The 16,676-nt window shown below is 48.1% G+C and overlaps 1 gene segment (V, D, J or C); it reads right to left on the bottom strand.

Moving 5' to 3' along the window:
- Window positions 1–16,676, bottom strand: part of LOC148107267 (T-cell receptor alpha chain constant-like) — a 42,657-nt gene that overhangs the window by 19,401 nt on the left and 6,580 nt on the right. Inside the window, 3 exon segments of the C gene segment in view lie at window positions 364–505; window positions 2,155–2,449; window positions 16,080–16,221. Of these exon segments, the coding sequence occupies window positions 364–406 (43 nt within the window).

Here is a 16,676-nt window from a genome sequence, read left to right as displayed (position 1 = left end):
GCCTTGGCTATAGAACACCCAGCACCGTGCTGACAGCTGCTACATGCTCACTAAATGGGGGGGTACCTCGATTTATGCGGTAAACCTGCACTAACGCACGATTCTGCCAACAGAAGCAACCTCTGGTTCAGAGTTTTTGTGTGGGGCGAGGACTTGCAGAACTTTCTACATCTGTCCTACTAAGGTCTTTTCCCCAAAGAACCAACTGTGTATTTTCTTTTTAAGGACCTGTCTCCAATGTCACAGCCAAGAAGAAGGTATCTTTTCCCCTCAGATGTAAAGACAGAAACCACCAAAAGAGGACATCCAAATAAAGGCCTGAACCTCAACCCTGGCGGGAGGTTCAGAACCAAGACAACTTACCACTGTGATGCAAAACCACCGGGGAGATGACAGGGTGGACCATTCTTGTGCCTATCTCACTGGAACCGGCGGCGAAGACGCAGAGGTCAGACGCGTTGCATCCTACCCGCCAGGCCAAGGAATGTGAGCCAAGAAGAACCGTCTGTAAAACAAGTACAGCTTTGAGTTCAGGTCTTAGGGATTGCACTCTGGGAGACACAGAGTCACCCCCAAACGGAAAGTGTGCTCCACACTGCCAGCAGGGAGTGCAGGCTCAAAGAGGTCAAAATCACAGGGTCGCACAAGCTGGGAAAGAGTTAGGATTGCTGCGAGCAGACCTTAAACTAATGCATGGTTGGCGGTTTGGCTACCAGGTGTTCCATGATGTCTATTTCAGACCAAAGCAGGAGGATGGGGTCCTGGAGGTGGCCCAGAGGTCAGTGATCATTTGCAACTACTGACAAAAGTCCAACGTTCATGCTGCTCCCAGAACCTAAACAGAAGATGTGCATCAACCCTATTTCAACTACATTTTGCAGGACTATCTTAGCAATGCTTACTCCTCCTGGAATCTTCTTTCACATTGGAAGTGTGTTCTCATTCATCAACCCCTGGATCTTCCATTATATGGAACTGAAACAGGAGATGTGCATAAACCCTACCTCCTCCATGTCTTTTCAACTCTATGGGAGTGACTCTCTCAGTCTTTCTTCCTTCTTTCACAACTCTATTTTTAATAGCATCTTAGCAGTATTTCATTCTTAAAGAGAAATCGGTGAGGTTCAACAGGCAAATTGCATTAACACTTGTTGAAAGTAAGCCCTGATCTTTGCCATCTCTAAAGTCTCTATTTGGCTGAAATCGGCCTGGGGTCTTTTCTTGTGAAGATTTGCCTCTCACAGACACCTGAAGTCAAAACACTCATCACCACAAAATGCAAATTTAAACTTCGGAGGAGATTTAAAGGGGTTTAAATCCTAACCAGCATTTATGATACTGACCCAAGGTGCAAGCACTCGAACCACCAGCTTCTAGGGGATTCCAAGATTACTTTGGGTGGCGTTCCGATAGGATTTGCCCAATCAGAAAACACTGTCAGTGTCAAAAGTGATGTCTCCAACCTAACTTGCAAGATAAATGGTTTCATAGCTGAAGGGGACCCATTTTGAGGCACAGAAATATCAGGCGTGTTTGCAGTGTGTGCTAATCCAGATGGGTGATGCCTTTCAGTTACACGGATCTGTGATTGTTTCTTAGATGAAAGAAGGCCGCAGCGATCATCGCACACTTGCTGGCTTAGCATCTACTCTTTCTTTTTTTTTCATTTATTTTTATTACGATGATATATGAGTCACCATACAGTACATCATTAGCTTCTGATGTAGTGTCCCATGATTCACTGATTGTGTATAACACCCAGTGCTCCACACAACACGTGCCCTCCTGAATACCCTTCACCCGGCTAGCCCATCCCCCCACCCCCTTCCTCTCTAAAACCCTCAGTTTGTTTCCCTGGGTCCAGAGTCTCTCATGGTTCCTCTCTCCCTCTGTTATCCGTCCCCCTTCCTCTTTCCCTTCCTTCTCCTAATCATCTCCCTGCTACTCCTTGTGTTCCACAAATAAGGGAAACCATGTAATTGTCTTTCTCTGCTTGACTGACTTCACATAGCATCTATTCTAACTAAGCTCAGCAAGAACAGTAATGGACTGTATACATTTGTAAACCTTGCTTTGCCAGAACTTTTCGTAAGGAATCTTCTAGATTGAACTGGCAATCGTGTCTTGAGGCCAGAGGCCAAGCCAAATACTCACCACAGACTTGCCTGCAGTACCTGTAGATTCGGGTCAATTCTTCTTTTTGAGATCCCCAAACTATCCTGAGGTTCCGATACCTGCCGGGAAGTAACCCTCTTTACTCATCTGGCAAGGCTCCTGAGAACTCTGTAAGCAAGGTTATCAGGCCAATATGTCCAAGGGGCTCCATCAAGTCAACCTGATATCCTTCAACTTGTCTGGTCATATCAGGGTCTATATGCATGTCTCTCTCTCTCCAACAGGACACTTCATTCAACGCCTTGGTAAAATAACTAAAGTTTCCAGGAGTGACCTGTTGCAAGGAAAACAGACTTGTGTTGAACTTTGGCAAATAATCAAACTTACCTTGAAAGAAGGAATACTCACTGAGAGCTGCTGAATTCTGGAGGATTCGGGTAGGGAGAAAAGTGAAATGTTTCCACTTGTTCACAAAAACATATTTTATCCGATCTCCCTATATCATGCATATTTTAACATAAAGTTTCCTTAAATCTGGAAGAACACATATTAAAGAACCAGCAATGTTTCAAACAAGAGTCACAAAACTATCATCATCGTCCTCAACTCTTTCTGCCCCATAGTATTAATTCTTGTTCTGTTTGAATGCAACAAAACCGGCTCCATTAGTTCTGGAAATTCTTACCCAGTTGAGTTTTAGGATTTTAAAGAGCACAACTTATAGTTGTCAAAAATTCCTTTCATGAATCTCCTTGAGGATGAAACACATTCGACAAGGGCATAAATGACACAAGAATCACAAATGTACATGGTTCAAGATCTGATGAGAGCTCATTACAACGCACTTGACAAGGAAATCCCGTTACTTCTGTGACACAGAACATTTCCATAATTAGCACAGCGAGTGAGGACCTTATACTGAGACATATTAAAGCTTGAGGAATTCACATAATTCCTACAACAATTATAACATTTACCCATACAACAGAACCCATGGTTTCCCAATCATTTATTTCACAATGCTTCCCAAGTGACTTAACATACCAAAGAAGCCTAAGTAGTAAAATGAAAAGAACAGAAAAGCAAAGTCTCCACTTACAATTTAAATCCCAGGCAATTTGTTTAAAAATTCAGAATGGTTTAAAGCATAGGCCTAAATAGATATATGGATCATGACAAAACTCACTACTTAAACTGAACCAAGGAGGCCAAAAGACATTTTAGGGAAGATTGTGCAGTCTTTAGCAAAACTTAGCTTCTTTCAAACTGAGACATTTCAGTCCTCTTAAGTCATCAAAAACCTGATAAAGACAAAACATAGAAACTTTGCTTTTCTGCAAAGGTAAAGAAAACACATAATAATAATAGTAATAACATCTTTGTTTACAACTCCCTCTTTTTAATCTTTCATCTTTTTTTTTTTTTTTTAGATATGGTAGTCACCATACCGTACATCATTCACTTTTGATGTACTGTCCCATGATTCATTGTTTGCATATAACAACCAGTGCTCCATGCAATACCTGCCCTTCTTAACACCCTTCACCGGTCTAACCCATTTCCCCACCGCCCTCCCCTCTACAACCCTCCTTTGCTTCCCTGGGTCCATGGTCTTTCACTTATTTGTGGAACATAAGGAATAGCAGGGAGATCCTTAGGAGAAGGAAGGGAAAAATGAAGGGGGGGGGGCACCAGAGGGGGAGATGAACCATGAGAGACTATGGACTCCGGGATACAACTCTTTCACATCAAGAGCAGACCAACAATCCAGGAAAATTTTGTCCTTTTAACAGAGAGAAAAAAAGCAGAATTTCAGACTTATACCATCGTACCTATAAAATCCATTCATTTCGATCTTAGTCCTGACCATAAATAAAAGTTTTTTCCGAAGTTGCGCTTCACAAACTTCCTACACCTTTCTTTTTCATTCAGATTTTGTCCTGAGACTTTTCTCTCTGAATAAACAGTCTTTATTTAGTACAAAATAACAAAATTGCCTTTTTTCTTTCCTGAACAAAAATGTATTCTCATTCCTTATAGTGCCCTTATAAAAATACAGCTTAACCTTTCTTGCATACACAGTTGCTTCACCTATCATTTCCAGCAATCTCAATGTACACTTAGCAGAATTTTAACTTTTACAAACCTTTGCCTCCACTGAAAACTAAGCAGTAACCAATCCCGAACTGTTCTACCAGAATTCTTTAGATTGGCATTGTATTATTAAAAGAACATATTAAAGGGGAACAATGAAGCAAAGAGAGAGTCCAGAAGGACAAAGATCAGAAAGGAACGGAGCCAATATACAGAAACAGGGACTTTACAAGCAATACAATGGCAGTAAATTCACAGCTCTCAGTAGTTACTCTGAATGTAAAAAGGCGCAATGGCCCAATCCAAAGACAGGAGCCTATCAGATTAGATGAAAGGCAAGACCCATCAACATGCCTTCTTTTTTTTTTAAATAATGATATTTTTTATTATATTATGTTAGTCACCATACAGTACACCCCTAGCTTTTGATGTAATGTTCCAGGATTCATTACTTGCCTCTAACACCCAGTGCACCATGCAATACAGGCTCCTCCTGTGGACTGGGCTGTGGTTTGCCAAGCCCTGATCTCCATCAGAGACCTCACCGGCCCCACCTTGCAGGTGTTCCCAGGCCTGCTCGCTCACTGCAAGACCCAGTGACCTGCCTGGGATGTTCCTGGAAACCTCTGCCCCTTAAATTCTCAGATTGTGATCGTAGCGTAAACCAAATCGGACAATGTGCTGTGCTCCGGATTTCAAAATGTTTTCTCAGAAGAGCCATTTTTATCATTCTCTGTCCCCATCAACCCCATATTTTGTAAGATCTTATCCACTTAGATTCAGAGTCACTCAAAGGCAACAGCAAATTCACAAACCACATTTAGTGGTGCTTGTTCTGGGCATCATGAGAGACAGTCATCAGCAGAGACTACTCAGGAGGCCAGGACAAGTACACATGATGGGGGGTTGGGAGGGAGAAGACGAACAGGGCAGGGGGAGAACGGGCTTCGGTCCCTGTGTTTTCATGTCACAGGTTAGATACGCAAATATTTCCAAAACCTCATTACTAATTTAAAACAAAAACAAAGACAAAAAATGTAGGACGCTTTCCAGCACTACGGAACTCTAAACAGATGATGGGACTGACCCAAGGTACAATTTCTTAGCTAAAAGGGCCTAGGTTGTTCCAGAACAAAATGTTGACCACAGTTCTCTTTCAGGGTGAGGGCTCTGAACCAGCGTAGTGGATTTTGATTTGGACGGTGGTACATTTACCTAAAAGCCTACGAGCAGGAAGCGGTTGGCAGTGAAGTCTTGGCGTGGTTGGTGTGCGGCAGTCTGGACTTCTTTGTCTAAGCAGGTGCCGGGGCCCTCCACCTCTGGTTTTTCTGTGGACGTCTGGGTGGACAGGCCCCCACTGGAGGGACCAGTTCTGGCTTGAGGTGTCCTGAGCTGATTGTGCTGGGGACAACAGGAGTCTGCAGACGGCTTCCCCACCCACTTCTCACTTACACCTCAAAACAGCTTAGTGTGGTATTATAAAAAATTAACAAATTGGAGAGCAGCAGCAATCCTCCCAAGACGACACGGCTAGGTCACAGCCCACCCGCTTCAATTCACGTCGGTGACCAGCGCCCAGGATGCCCGGAGAGGATAGGCACTGGGGAGGGGGGCAGTCAGCCTGGATGCCCTGGCATCATTTTCCTCTTCTGTTTGAGAAGATACACTGTGTGCGTGGTGACAAATTCAGACCGTGCCAAGGCTGGAGGTAACCAATGTTACCGAGTTCTTGTCCATCGTTCCAGAGGTGGTCTTTACACATCCTGAGTGTGTGTGTGTGTATGCGTGCATTTACACACATGTGTGCACACACTGGACAGGGCACCCTTCTTTTTCCTCCTAAGGGCATAACTTGAGGCTTGCTCTGTGCCTACTGATGTTACTTCAGCTCACACGTTCAAACAGCTGTGTAGGTTCCAGCGTGTGGACACGGCAGATTTCATTTCCTGTCTCGGGGGGACTGGGGACATCCGTGCTACAGGTGGCACTGGGCCAGAAGGGCCTTGTGTCCAGGCCCACGCGGGAGCCGCGTGGCCCTACTGAGGTGGATGATGAACCTCTCTAGCAGACATGTCCATGGAGGCCTTCTGAGGGGCTTGTTTGGGTCTCTGTCTGGCTTCTGTCACACCTCATCTCTGGAGCAGCCAGTCCCTAATCTTTTGGCCCTGAACGTTCTTGGAAAAAATGTTCCCTAAGACAGAGGGAGCACAGGACTCCCAGCTGTAGGCTCTGGGCTTCGCCCAGCGGAATGTGATTTTGTTCTTGGGCTCTCCTTAGGGACCCCAATGGGCCCCCCAAGTCATCAGGGTGATTATGACGTCCGCTGGATGTCTCAAAAATATGCATTTTTTACCTGGCTCCCATTCAACTCCATAACGTAGTGCTTTGCTCAATGACTGTAGAGTATGGTCTCATCTGAGGAGAAGCAGGACATTTTAAGACCGCAGAGCCCAAAATTAACAGCCTGGAATTTTGGCCCATGCTCTCTGTTGACTGACTTAAGCCATTACACGGAAAGACACTTTGGCAAATCCTGAACTACTTGTACAAGAGAAGCCACAGACATGACCAGACCATTTAACAAGAGGCATCTGGCCAACCGAACATTTTAGGAAATGGTCTCTACCATTAGTAGGATTGCAAACCCTTCCACACAACCCAAACACAGTGACTGAGAACAGTTCCACCTCGACACAGAACCAAACCCTTAAAACCCACTACGAACATCACAGAAGCTGGCAACCACTGCATCAAATTACGGTTTTCTGGGTTAACACGCTGAGGCCTTGTCACCAACCTCCAAACCTCTTCTCGCTTTGCCTTTTCATGGTGCTGTGGGGCTTGGTGCCTGAGGTAAGAACCAGGGTGAACAGAGCCTGGGCAGAATCACCTCAGATGCTCAGGAGGTGGAGGCCAAGGGGTCAAGGGTCAGCTCAGGCCCTCTGGCTTCTCTCTCCTACAGGCAGACGTCCCGTAAGGTGCACTGGCGGGGCTGACAGGGGACGCCCCGGCCTGCTGGTCGGGGTCAGAGCTGCGGCTGTGAGCGGGAGGGCCAACAAGCTGGAAGGTGAGTGGGCAGGAAGGCTCTGGCTCTGAGTGCTCATGGGCATGAGTCAACACCAAATACTCTGGCAGGGTGCACGTAGCAATGCTGACCTCCAGAGCTGGGCCCCCAACAGGCTGTGGCCATTTAGAATCAGTTTATGATTTTCAATGAGTTTTTTCCTTTTTTTTTTTTTCCCCCCCAAAATACCTCAATTTACAAAAAGCACACATTGGGCTTCCATCCATAGCTGACAGCAAATAAGCGACTGCCTTGGTTGGAGAATCTTTTCTGGAACGACCCACCGTTTGTCTTATCCATAAGCCCTGTGCCACCATCTTTCTGCTGAGCCCAGGCAGCAGTGTGGGTGCTACTCCCCGGCCTGAGGGCTCTAACCCGGGCTGGGCTCCTGAAGCCTCTGCAGCCCCACAAGCTGGACCCTTTTGGGATGCCACACTGCCATCCCTCAGAGCTCAGTCCCTAGAGCGAGGAGGGTCACCCCCCTGCCCTCAGGTGCAAGAAGCAGGGTTCTCCGCCGCATGGAGGTTTAGGGTCTCAGGCTAACCTATGCCAATGGAACTCATGCACAGAACCACCGGAGCTTGCCCCGTTCGCAGGAACAGTTTGGGAAACTGACAAAAAACAGGCGATCTCTCAGAAGGCAAGCAGAGATGCTTCCAGCTTGCCCGTCTGCAGCTGGAGACTCACGCTGCCAGGAGGCAGCAGCCACACCACCCCCGGGGCCTAGGCTGGGCACTTGTGGCCTGGCAAGCTGCCATGTAGTGTGTGGCCTTGAGGAGAGATGATGCCGCAGAGGCGGTGAGGGCGCAGGTGTGCAGGGAAAGGCAGCCAATGCGTGAACGACCCCTCTGCATAATCTTGGCCAGGGGACGCAGCTCTGCTCAGAGGCGCTTTTGCAAGGGTTGCGCCAGAGGCTCAAGCCCCCAAGAGGGGCTCGGGTCCCCATTATCCTGTGGATGGGGTACCAGTGAAGGAGAAGAGGACCCAGAGCCCCAGGTTCCTTCAGTGGAATCCTAACTGGTAGAGACGTAGGGCCCCACCGTTCCTGTGCCCACTGATGTTCACTCTGGGCCTTCTGAGGCTGGGCGCTGTAGGACTCAGGGTGCAGGAATCCCCCAGTGTGTTGTGTTCCTCTCCTGCCCCTTCCCTGACCCCAGTGCTGTCCTCAAGGAGTAAGGAACTGCATTCAGGACTCCGAGGCTGGGACTCTCACCCATGCTGCTTTTCCAGCCTGGGGCAGTTCACCTGGCTGGTGAGCCGAGTCTCATTGCCAGGCAGCGGGCATGAACATGGCGCTCTGCGCGGTGACCACATTGTGCAGGTGTGGCCTTGCCTCCCTATGTGCCACTACCTTGTACCTGTACCGGGCTTGCCCGCCCACGGCCTGCTGCTTCCACAAGTTGTAGTAAGTAGGGTGAGGAGTAGTGGCGCCTGGAGCTTAGCAGCCTCGACGACAAGCACCTCCATGGGCACACTAGCCGGGCTCTCACCAGTGATGTCGTACGCCATCCGGATGAGCTCATAGTGCCGCTATTTCTTCACACCTACAGGTGGAAGGAAACAGGGGTCAGCTGGCCCAGGACCACCTCCCTCTCTTGGAACCACACCGAGGGGCTGCGGGGCAGGCCGTGGGTGTCACCAGAGGGTCGCTGGAACGTTCTCCTCCTCCTTCCCTGACCCCAACGTAACAGCCACCCTGCGCTGCAGTGCACCCCTCCCACTCTCCGCTCACGGGAAAGGTGGCAGCAGGCCACCTATAAGGCCACCTTAACTAACACTTCAATAAAAATCTGAAAAGAAATAACAAAGAAAAACCTTACGGACAATACATTTACAGCAACGTCTCTTTACTGAAAAAACCCACGTAATAAGCAGACTGCCCAGTTCAGACCCACGTTGGCCAAGCGTCCACTGCAATACTGGAAATCCTAGCCAGAGCAATTACACAAGAAAACTAAATCAATAAAAGGCATCCAAACTGGAAACCAAGAAGTGAAGGTCACTCTTTTCAGATGACATGATATTATATGTAGAAAACCCTAAACACAACCACAAAAACAACTATTGAACAAATTCAGTAAAGTGGCAGGGTACAAAATGCATAAAAATCTGTGCTCCCTCGTTTCAAACTCTATTACAAAGCTCTACTGATTGCTGGCATATTGGCATCAAAGCAGACACACAGATCAACAGAACAGAAGACAGAGCCCAGAAGGAAACCCACACTTCTACGGTCCGGTACTTTATGACCAAGGAGCCAAGAATATGCAAGGGGGAAAGGACAGTCCCTTTACTGAGCGGTGCTGGAAAAACCGAACAGACCCATGCAAAAGAATGAATCCGTACCACTATCTTACACTCGACACAAACATTAACTCAAAATGAATTCAAGACCTGAAACCTTACAACTCTTAGCAGGAAACATAGGGACAAAGCTGCCCTATGTACTACTCAGGCGTGAATTTTTTTTTTTGGATCATGTTCCAAAAGCCAAGGCAGTAAAAGCAAAAGTAAATAAGCGAAGCTACAAGAAACTAAAAAGCTCCTGCCCAACCATGAAAATCACCAACTAAATAAAGAGGCAACCTACCGCCTGGGAGAAAAGACTTGCTACTCATAAATCTCATAAAAGGTGACTTTCCAATATATAGAATGAATTCCTACAACTCAATCACAACAACAACAAAAAACAAAGTGGAAGGATTTTCCAAACGGACATTATGCAGAGAAGACACAGAGACGTCAACAGTTCCGTGAAAAGATGCTCCACATCAATAATCATCAGGGAAATGCAAATCGAAACAACACTGAGGTATCGCCTCACACTGCTTAGAAGGTTCGGTATCAAAAAGACAGAAATAACAAACGTTAGCTAAGATGTGAAGGAAAGGGATCCCTGGTGCACTGTTGGTGGGTACAGAAGTAGGTGCACACGCTGTGGAAAACCGTATGCAGCCTCCGCCAACAAAAGAAAAATTAAAAAGAGAACTATCCTACAATCCAGTAACTTCTCTTCTTAGCTTTCAACGGAACAAAATGAAAACACCTATTTGAAAACATATTTATACCTGCATCTTCATTGCAGCATTAACCATATGTAACTAATTTAACATATAAAGCATCATATTCAAGTATACAATATATAAAACATCTATAAAATAAATTATAATACAAAACTGTATATACATAACTTAGAGGACCCAAGAGAGAAGAATAACCTACAAGACCATGTCCGTGGAGAAACAGAACCAGAAAGAGCCCCTTCCAACCCAACCCATCTCCCCACCACCCAAGCAACAGCCTTTCCTGCTGTGGCCACCGCTGAACATACCGCCCACGCCCTCTCCCATCTCTGCCTGGGACCATACGGCTGCTGCCCTCGCCACCCATGACAACTCACAATCCTCGCCCTCACCGCCGCCTGGGACTCAGAGCCCTAACCAACCATGCCATCCTCTTCCCCGCCAGGGAACCCACGACTCCACGGCCCTTGACGTCACTGCACACCTACAATGCAGGTGCCGCTGCCACCAGGGCCCCTGACCTCACTGACGCGCAACCACCGTCGCCACGGAAATCAACACCCGCGCCACAGCACGACCACGGAACTCCCCGCCGCTGCCCTCACCACCCTCACCGCCCCTTGCGTCGCAGCCCATGCCACTTGGGAACTCACCGTCGCCCTCGTTGCCGCTGCCTCCACAGCCGCCGCAGCCACCTCCAGCGCCGAGGCCGAATCTGTGGATGCCGCCTCCAGCGATGCCTCTAGCGACGCCACCTTCAATGCCGGAGGCGGCGCACCACTGACGTCAAAGGGAGGCGCCGCCGCCAGCGCCGCCGAGGCTGGGGCTGCCTCCAACACCGAGACCTCTTCAGTCGACGCCCCTCCAATAAAGCAGCCTCTGCTGCCTCCAGGGACGCCGCCGCTCTCGCTGACTCCCTCGAAGCCCAAGACACCTCCAATGCTGCCGCCGATGACACGATCAACGCTGCCGAAGACTCCACCGCTGCCAACACGTCCGCACTGGAGTCCGCGCAGCACCGAAGTGAGAAGCGACCAGCGTGCGGGGCTCCGCCCCCAGCCTGCGGGGCTCCGCCCCCAGCCTGCGGGGCTTCCATAGTCGCCCCTGCTGCTTCCTGTGCCAGGGGCACTGCCTCCAGAAACAGCGGTGCCCCGGGAGCTTCCAGCAGGGGCGCTGCAGCGGGCACCTCTGGCAGGCACGCTGCATCTTGTGGTCGCCCCTGCTGCCTCCAGCGAGAAGGGCGCCTCCTCCACTGCGGCGGGCGCCGGTCCCAGGAAGGATGCTGATGCACGAGCCGCCTCCAGTAAAAGCAAAGCCTCCTGCAGCTCCTGCAAGGGAGCCGCCTCCATTGTTGTCTCAGTGGTCGCTGTAGGCCTCCAGCCCAGTGGGCACTGCCGCTGGTGCCTGCAGCAGGGGCGCTGCATCCGTGGACGACCCTGCTGTCTCCAGTGGGGGGGGGTGGGACTCGGACCCACCTCCAGCAGGGGGGCACTCCCTGCATGTCCCTGCTCCCTGCACTACTGCGGAGGCCGACCCCAGCCTGCAGGTGCTGCCTCTTGCATGTGGGCTCCGCCTCCAGCAAGTCGCCGCCACCACTTTTAACTCTCATTTTAAGTTGCAAACAGTCTCAACTCAGCAGACAATGAACAGTATGAAAATGCTTTTTTTTCTTTCCTAACCAAGCTGTGGTTAAATATGTGAAGAGATTGTTGATTTTCTTTTTCCATGCTTATTTCCCCTTCACTACAAAATGCCATTTTCACATTCCTGGTAAAAGCCTGGAGAGGGACCGGAGGTAGGGATACAAGAAAGTTCTTTATTGACTGCTATTTTTCATTCTGATTTGTGATCTCAGGGCCTGACCAAAATGTAAATCTGTCTCCCCTAAGGTCTTCAGAGAACTTAACAATACCGTTGGTCTTTTCACTGTTACTCCCCTAGAACAGGATGTATGCGGTTTTTATATCTATTTGTTGGTGATTGTCCCTCAGGATCAGATGATCACCAGTCAAGCTCGACCTAAGTGATTCCCACGTAGTGCCTTCCTCTCCCCCGGAGGTTGTCTTTGGACCGTAGGAACCTCTAAGGCAAACTTTACCTTACATTCCGCGGAAGTTCAGTTACTTCACAACAAAGTCTTGTGCCCCTCCCCCCTTCTATCTGTGTATCTTTCCTGCTGCCTGAGGAAACAGGCTCTTGCCTTCAGGCTCCTCAGCCATATGTCAGATGCGAGTATGCCCCCCAAAATCCAAAGGATATATATTCAGCTCTTCTATTGATCCCGCGGAAACCCAACCTCTTATCTTGGAGACAAGAGCATCCTACCCATTCCCCTTGCTTTTGTTGGAAGGTTGGATAGGCAAGTATTAATGAACATAAAGAGGATTCAGACAATCCTCTTTACAAATTCTATTTCCCCTTAGTTTCAGGGTGAAGGATCCCCCTCCTCTGGGCTCTCTGACGATCTTACGTCCTACGTGTGTTAGTTTAACAAGTATTGCATGGACTTTCATTCCCCCCATCCCTGGAGATAAACCAGACCATCAATGATTTCATTTAATTTCAAATCCCCGTATCGACTTTCAATAAAGTTCTACAATTCTGACACCAGTTGCAATGTGTTTCTTCCACGTGACAAGCAAGTCTTTGACACCACCCGCATGTCCTTTTCTGACACGACCTATCTGGAGATAGTGTCAGCTTGCACAGCTCAGTCCCACCACACTGGACCCCCAGCACCCTTCAGATGCCCATCACAAGTCCAGTTTGCCACCTGTGCTTGACTAGCCACAGATGGAAGGTTCCAACCACTGCCTCCTTAGGCTCAATTAATTTGTTACAGTGGCTCACAAAATTCAGACAAACATTTCACTTACAAACCTACCGGTTTATTATAAAAGGATACAACTCAGGAAGAGTAAGAGAGAAGATCTGCGTAGGGCCAAGTACGGGGAAAGGGGTATGGATCGAGTTTCCATGCCCCGTTCCAGAGCGCCACTCTCCCAGCACCTCCAATGTTCACCAACCCAGAAGCTCTCAGAACCCGTCCTTCAGGGTATTTGTGGAGGCTTCATCACATGGGCATGATTTTATGATTTCATGACAATCATTGTTCTCCAGCCCCTCTCCCCTCCCAGGAGGTGGAGGGCGGGCCTGAAAGTTCCCACCCAATAATCAAGTGGTTGGTTCCACTGGCAGGCAACCAGCCCCCTCCTCAGTCCCAAAGTCTCTCATTAACACAGCAAACAAAAGATACCCCATCACCCTCCACACTTAGGAATTCCAAGGGCTTTAAGGAGCTTTGCTGCAGAAACGGGGTAAGATCACATCTATGTTATAAATCACAACACCGCAAGTTCATAACTCAGTGCTGGACAGTAATACAGCATGGATATTTAAATGATAGGTTCATTTTTATGTTGATAACCGAAAAGGAGCTTCTCAAAGAGCAAATGTTTAGAATTCATCAAATGAAATGACTTTCTGAAAACCAAAATCTTTTACTAAAGTTTTTTTCCATTTACAGAACAGTTTCTGCAGCTCTGAACCTAATTCTTACCAAAAAGGGGATTAATAAATGTTGGGATCTGGGGGGAAAAGTGACCTCCTAATGTTAGAGCTCAGGGATAGCACTGGAAGGAAGATGAGTCAATGCTCAGATGTATTCCTTGGCCTAGACTTCAGGAAGGCAGAATATACAAGGAGAAAAGAAAACAGACAGGTAGAAGAGTCTCTCAGAGCCTGCATTTCCAAACGGGAAGGCCCTTTCCTACATGGATTCCTTGGTTTCATCAACAAGTATTTATCAAGTGTCCAACTAATCACCAGCGAGGATATTTATAAACAATTACACGATGGAGTCCCTCTTTTCGGACGTTCCTAGTCTAGTGGGGAAGACAGACATTCCAAGAGCCCTTTGGAGAAAATGGGGAGGCTCTATTAACCAGCAGAGCTTCTTTTTCCCTCGGGAATTCTGGGCCCTTGGCTGAAATCCTCACCTGGATCCTCTGTGTGGTTGGCCCATCCGCACTTAATACTGCTCCTCCATCCCTAGCCTCAATCCCACTTCCCTCTTGTACATTCCTCACAGCACCTGCTATTACATGAAAGCGTGTGCTTCTGTCTAAAGCTTACAGTAGAAGCCATGAGAAAGGGATCTTGTTTATTTTGTTCAAGGCCGCTTGCCCTGAGACTAGAAGAACGCCTGGCAAATTCATATATTCGTTCACCGTATGTTTAAAGCATCTACTAGTGCCAGGCACTGACCCGGGCAGAGATCGGGAAGCGGAAATTCCCTCTCCTCGTGGAGCTTCCATTCAAGTACCATAAAGACAATGACTATGATGGAGCGCTTTCTTTGGAGAAACTCCACAACACTGAATCCTAACAGCAACTCTGAGACAGGTAGGATTATAATCCTTGCATTACAGGCAAGGAAACCTGGACCCAAGAGGTCAAGTGACTTGCCTAAGGAGAAGGGGCAGGGTTAAGATGCGCACCCAGGGAGTCTGGCCCTAGAGCTCAGTGTCTTACTAATCTGCTAGAACGCCTCTTGCTTACATACCCACAGTATGTGTGCAATAAGTATTGTTGGAAAATGGCTGGAAGCCTACGGAGAACCAAAGGAAGACAAGGACATCATTATGGAGGTACAGGGTAGATGATGTGGGCTGAGGGGGAGGTTAAGGAGCTTCATAGAGAAAGGGACATGGCCGATTCTTGAAGGCCTGGAGTGCAAAGGGTGGGAATACAGGGAGGGTGTGAATGCAAACAACAGACACAGCAACACTTAGTGTGACTGGACCATAAGGGGGTTGGAGAGAGGGCACCAAATTCATATAGTGATGGTAAAGAGCCTCGTACGCCCTGTTAGATGGTTTGAACTTGGTCCCGAAAGTACTCAACACAGAGACCTGAGGTGGCTGAAATGGAATCGCCGAGAAGCTCAGATTTAAAAGACCACGGACAAACCAGGAGCAAAAGGTGTTAAGCCAGAACCAGAATAAAGGAGCGCCATATTCTCTTCCAACTGTGTGATTTCTTTACAGATCTCAGCACCTCTGTAACTGTGGATTAAACGAAGTTCTCAAATCCCCTCTTCCACTTACGCATGACCTCAGGGACCTCAATAAGATCTAACGGCACTGAATTCATGATGACGTTCCAAGGTTTGAGATGATTACCTCATTAAGCTTTTGGACACGTTTTCGAGAAGATGGCTTTTCTTCTTATCACAGAGACAGAAAACAAGCAGATCAAGATCCTTCCCCAGATGGTAGGTAAGTGGTGATCTCACAAAAGAAGGGGAGGATTGGGAGTGTCTCCAGGGCTCCAAGGAAAGCACTTAGGGAGGTGAGACTGCAACTTGTATGGAAACTTTCTTCATCAGCAAGACCGGATCTGTCTGTGCTAGGACCAGGGCCTTGGCTATAGAACACCCAGCACCGTGCTGACAGCTGCTACATGCTCACTAAATGGGGGGGTACCTCGATTTATGCGGTAAACCTGCACTAACGCACGATTCTGCCAACAGAAGCAACCTCTGGTTCAGAGTTTTTGTGTGGGGCGAGGACTTGCAGAACTTTCTACATCTGTCCTACTAAGGTCTTTTCCCCAAAGAACCAACTGTGTATTTTCTTTTTAAGGACCTGTCTCCAATGTCACAGCCAAGAAGAAGGTATCTTTTCCCCTCAGATGTAAAGACAGAAACCACCAAAAGAGGACATCCAAATAAAGGCCTGAACCTCAACCCTGGCGGGAGGTTCAGAACCAAGACAACTTACCACTGTGATGCAAAACCACCGGGGAGATGACAGGGTGGACCATTCTTGTGCCTATCTCACTGGAACCGGCGGCGAAGACGCAGAGGTCAGACGCGTTGCATCCTACCCGCCAGGCCAAGGAATGTGAGCCAAGAAGAACCGTCTGTAAAACAAGTACAGCTTTGAGTTCAGGTCTTAGGGATTGCACTCTGGGAGACACAGAGTCACCCCCAAACAGAAAGTGTGCTCCACACTGCCAGCAGGGAGTGCAGGCTCAAAGAGGTCAAAATCACAGGGTCGCACAAGCTGGGAAAGAGTTAGGATTGCTGCGAGCAGACCTTAAACTAATGCATGGTTGGCGGTTTGGCTACCAGGTGTTCCATGATGTCTATTTCAGACCAAAGCAGGAGGATGGGGTCCTGGAGGTGGCCCAGAGGTCAGTGATCATTTGCAACTACTGACAAAAGTCCAACGTTCATGCTGCTCCCAGAACCTAAACAGAAGATGTGCATCAACCCTATTTCAACTACATTTTGCAGGACTATCTTAGCAATGCTTACTCCTCCTGGAATCTTCTTTCACATTGGAAGTGTGTTCTCATTCATCAACCCCTGGATC

The sequence above is a fragment of the Ursus americanus genome, chromosome 33 (genome assembly GCF_024610735.1).
Source record: "Ursus americanus isolate L20-20 chromosome 33, mUrsAme1.1.p, whole genome shotgun sequence".
Taxonomy (NCBI): domain Eukaryota; kingdom Metazoa; phylum Chordata; class Mammalia; order Carnivora; family Ursidae; genus Ursus; species Ursus americanus.
The sequence above is the reverse complement of the archived record's forward strand: the minus strand, read 5'-3'. Positions and strand labels throughout refer to the sequence as shown.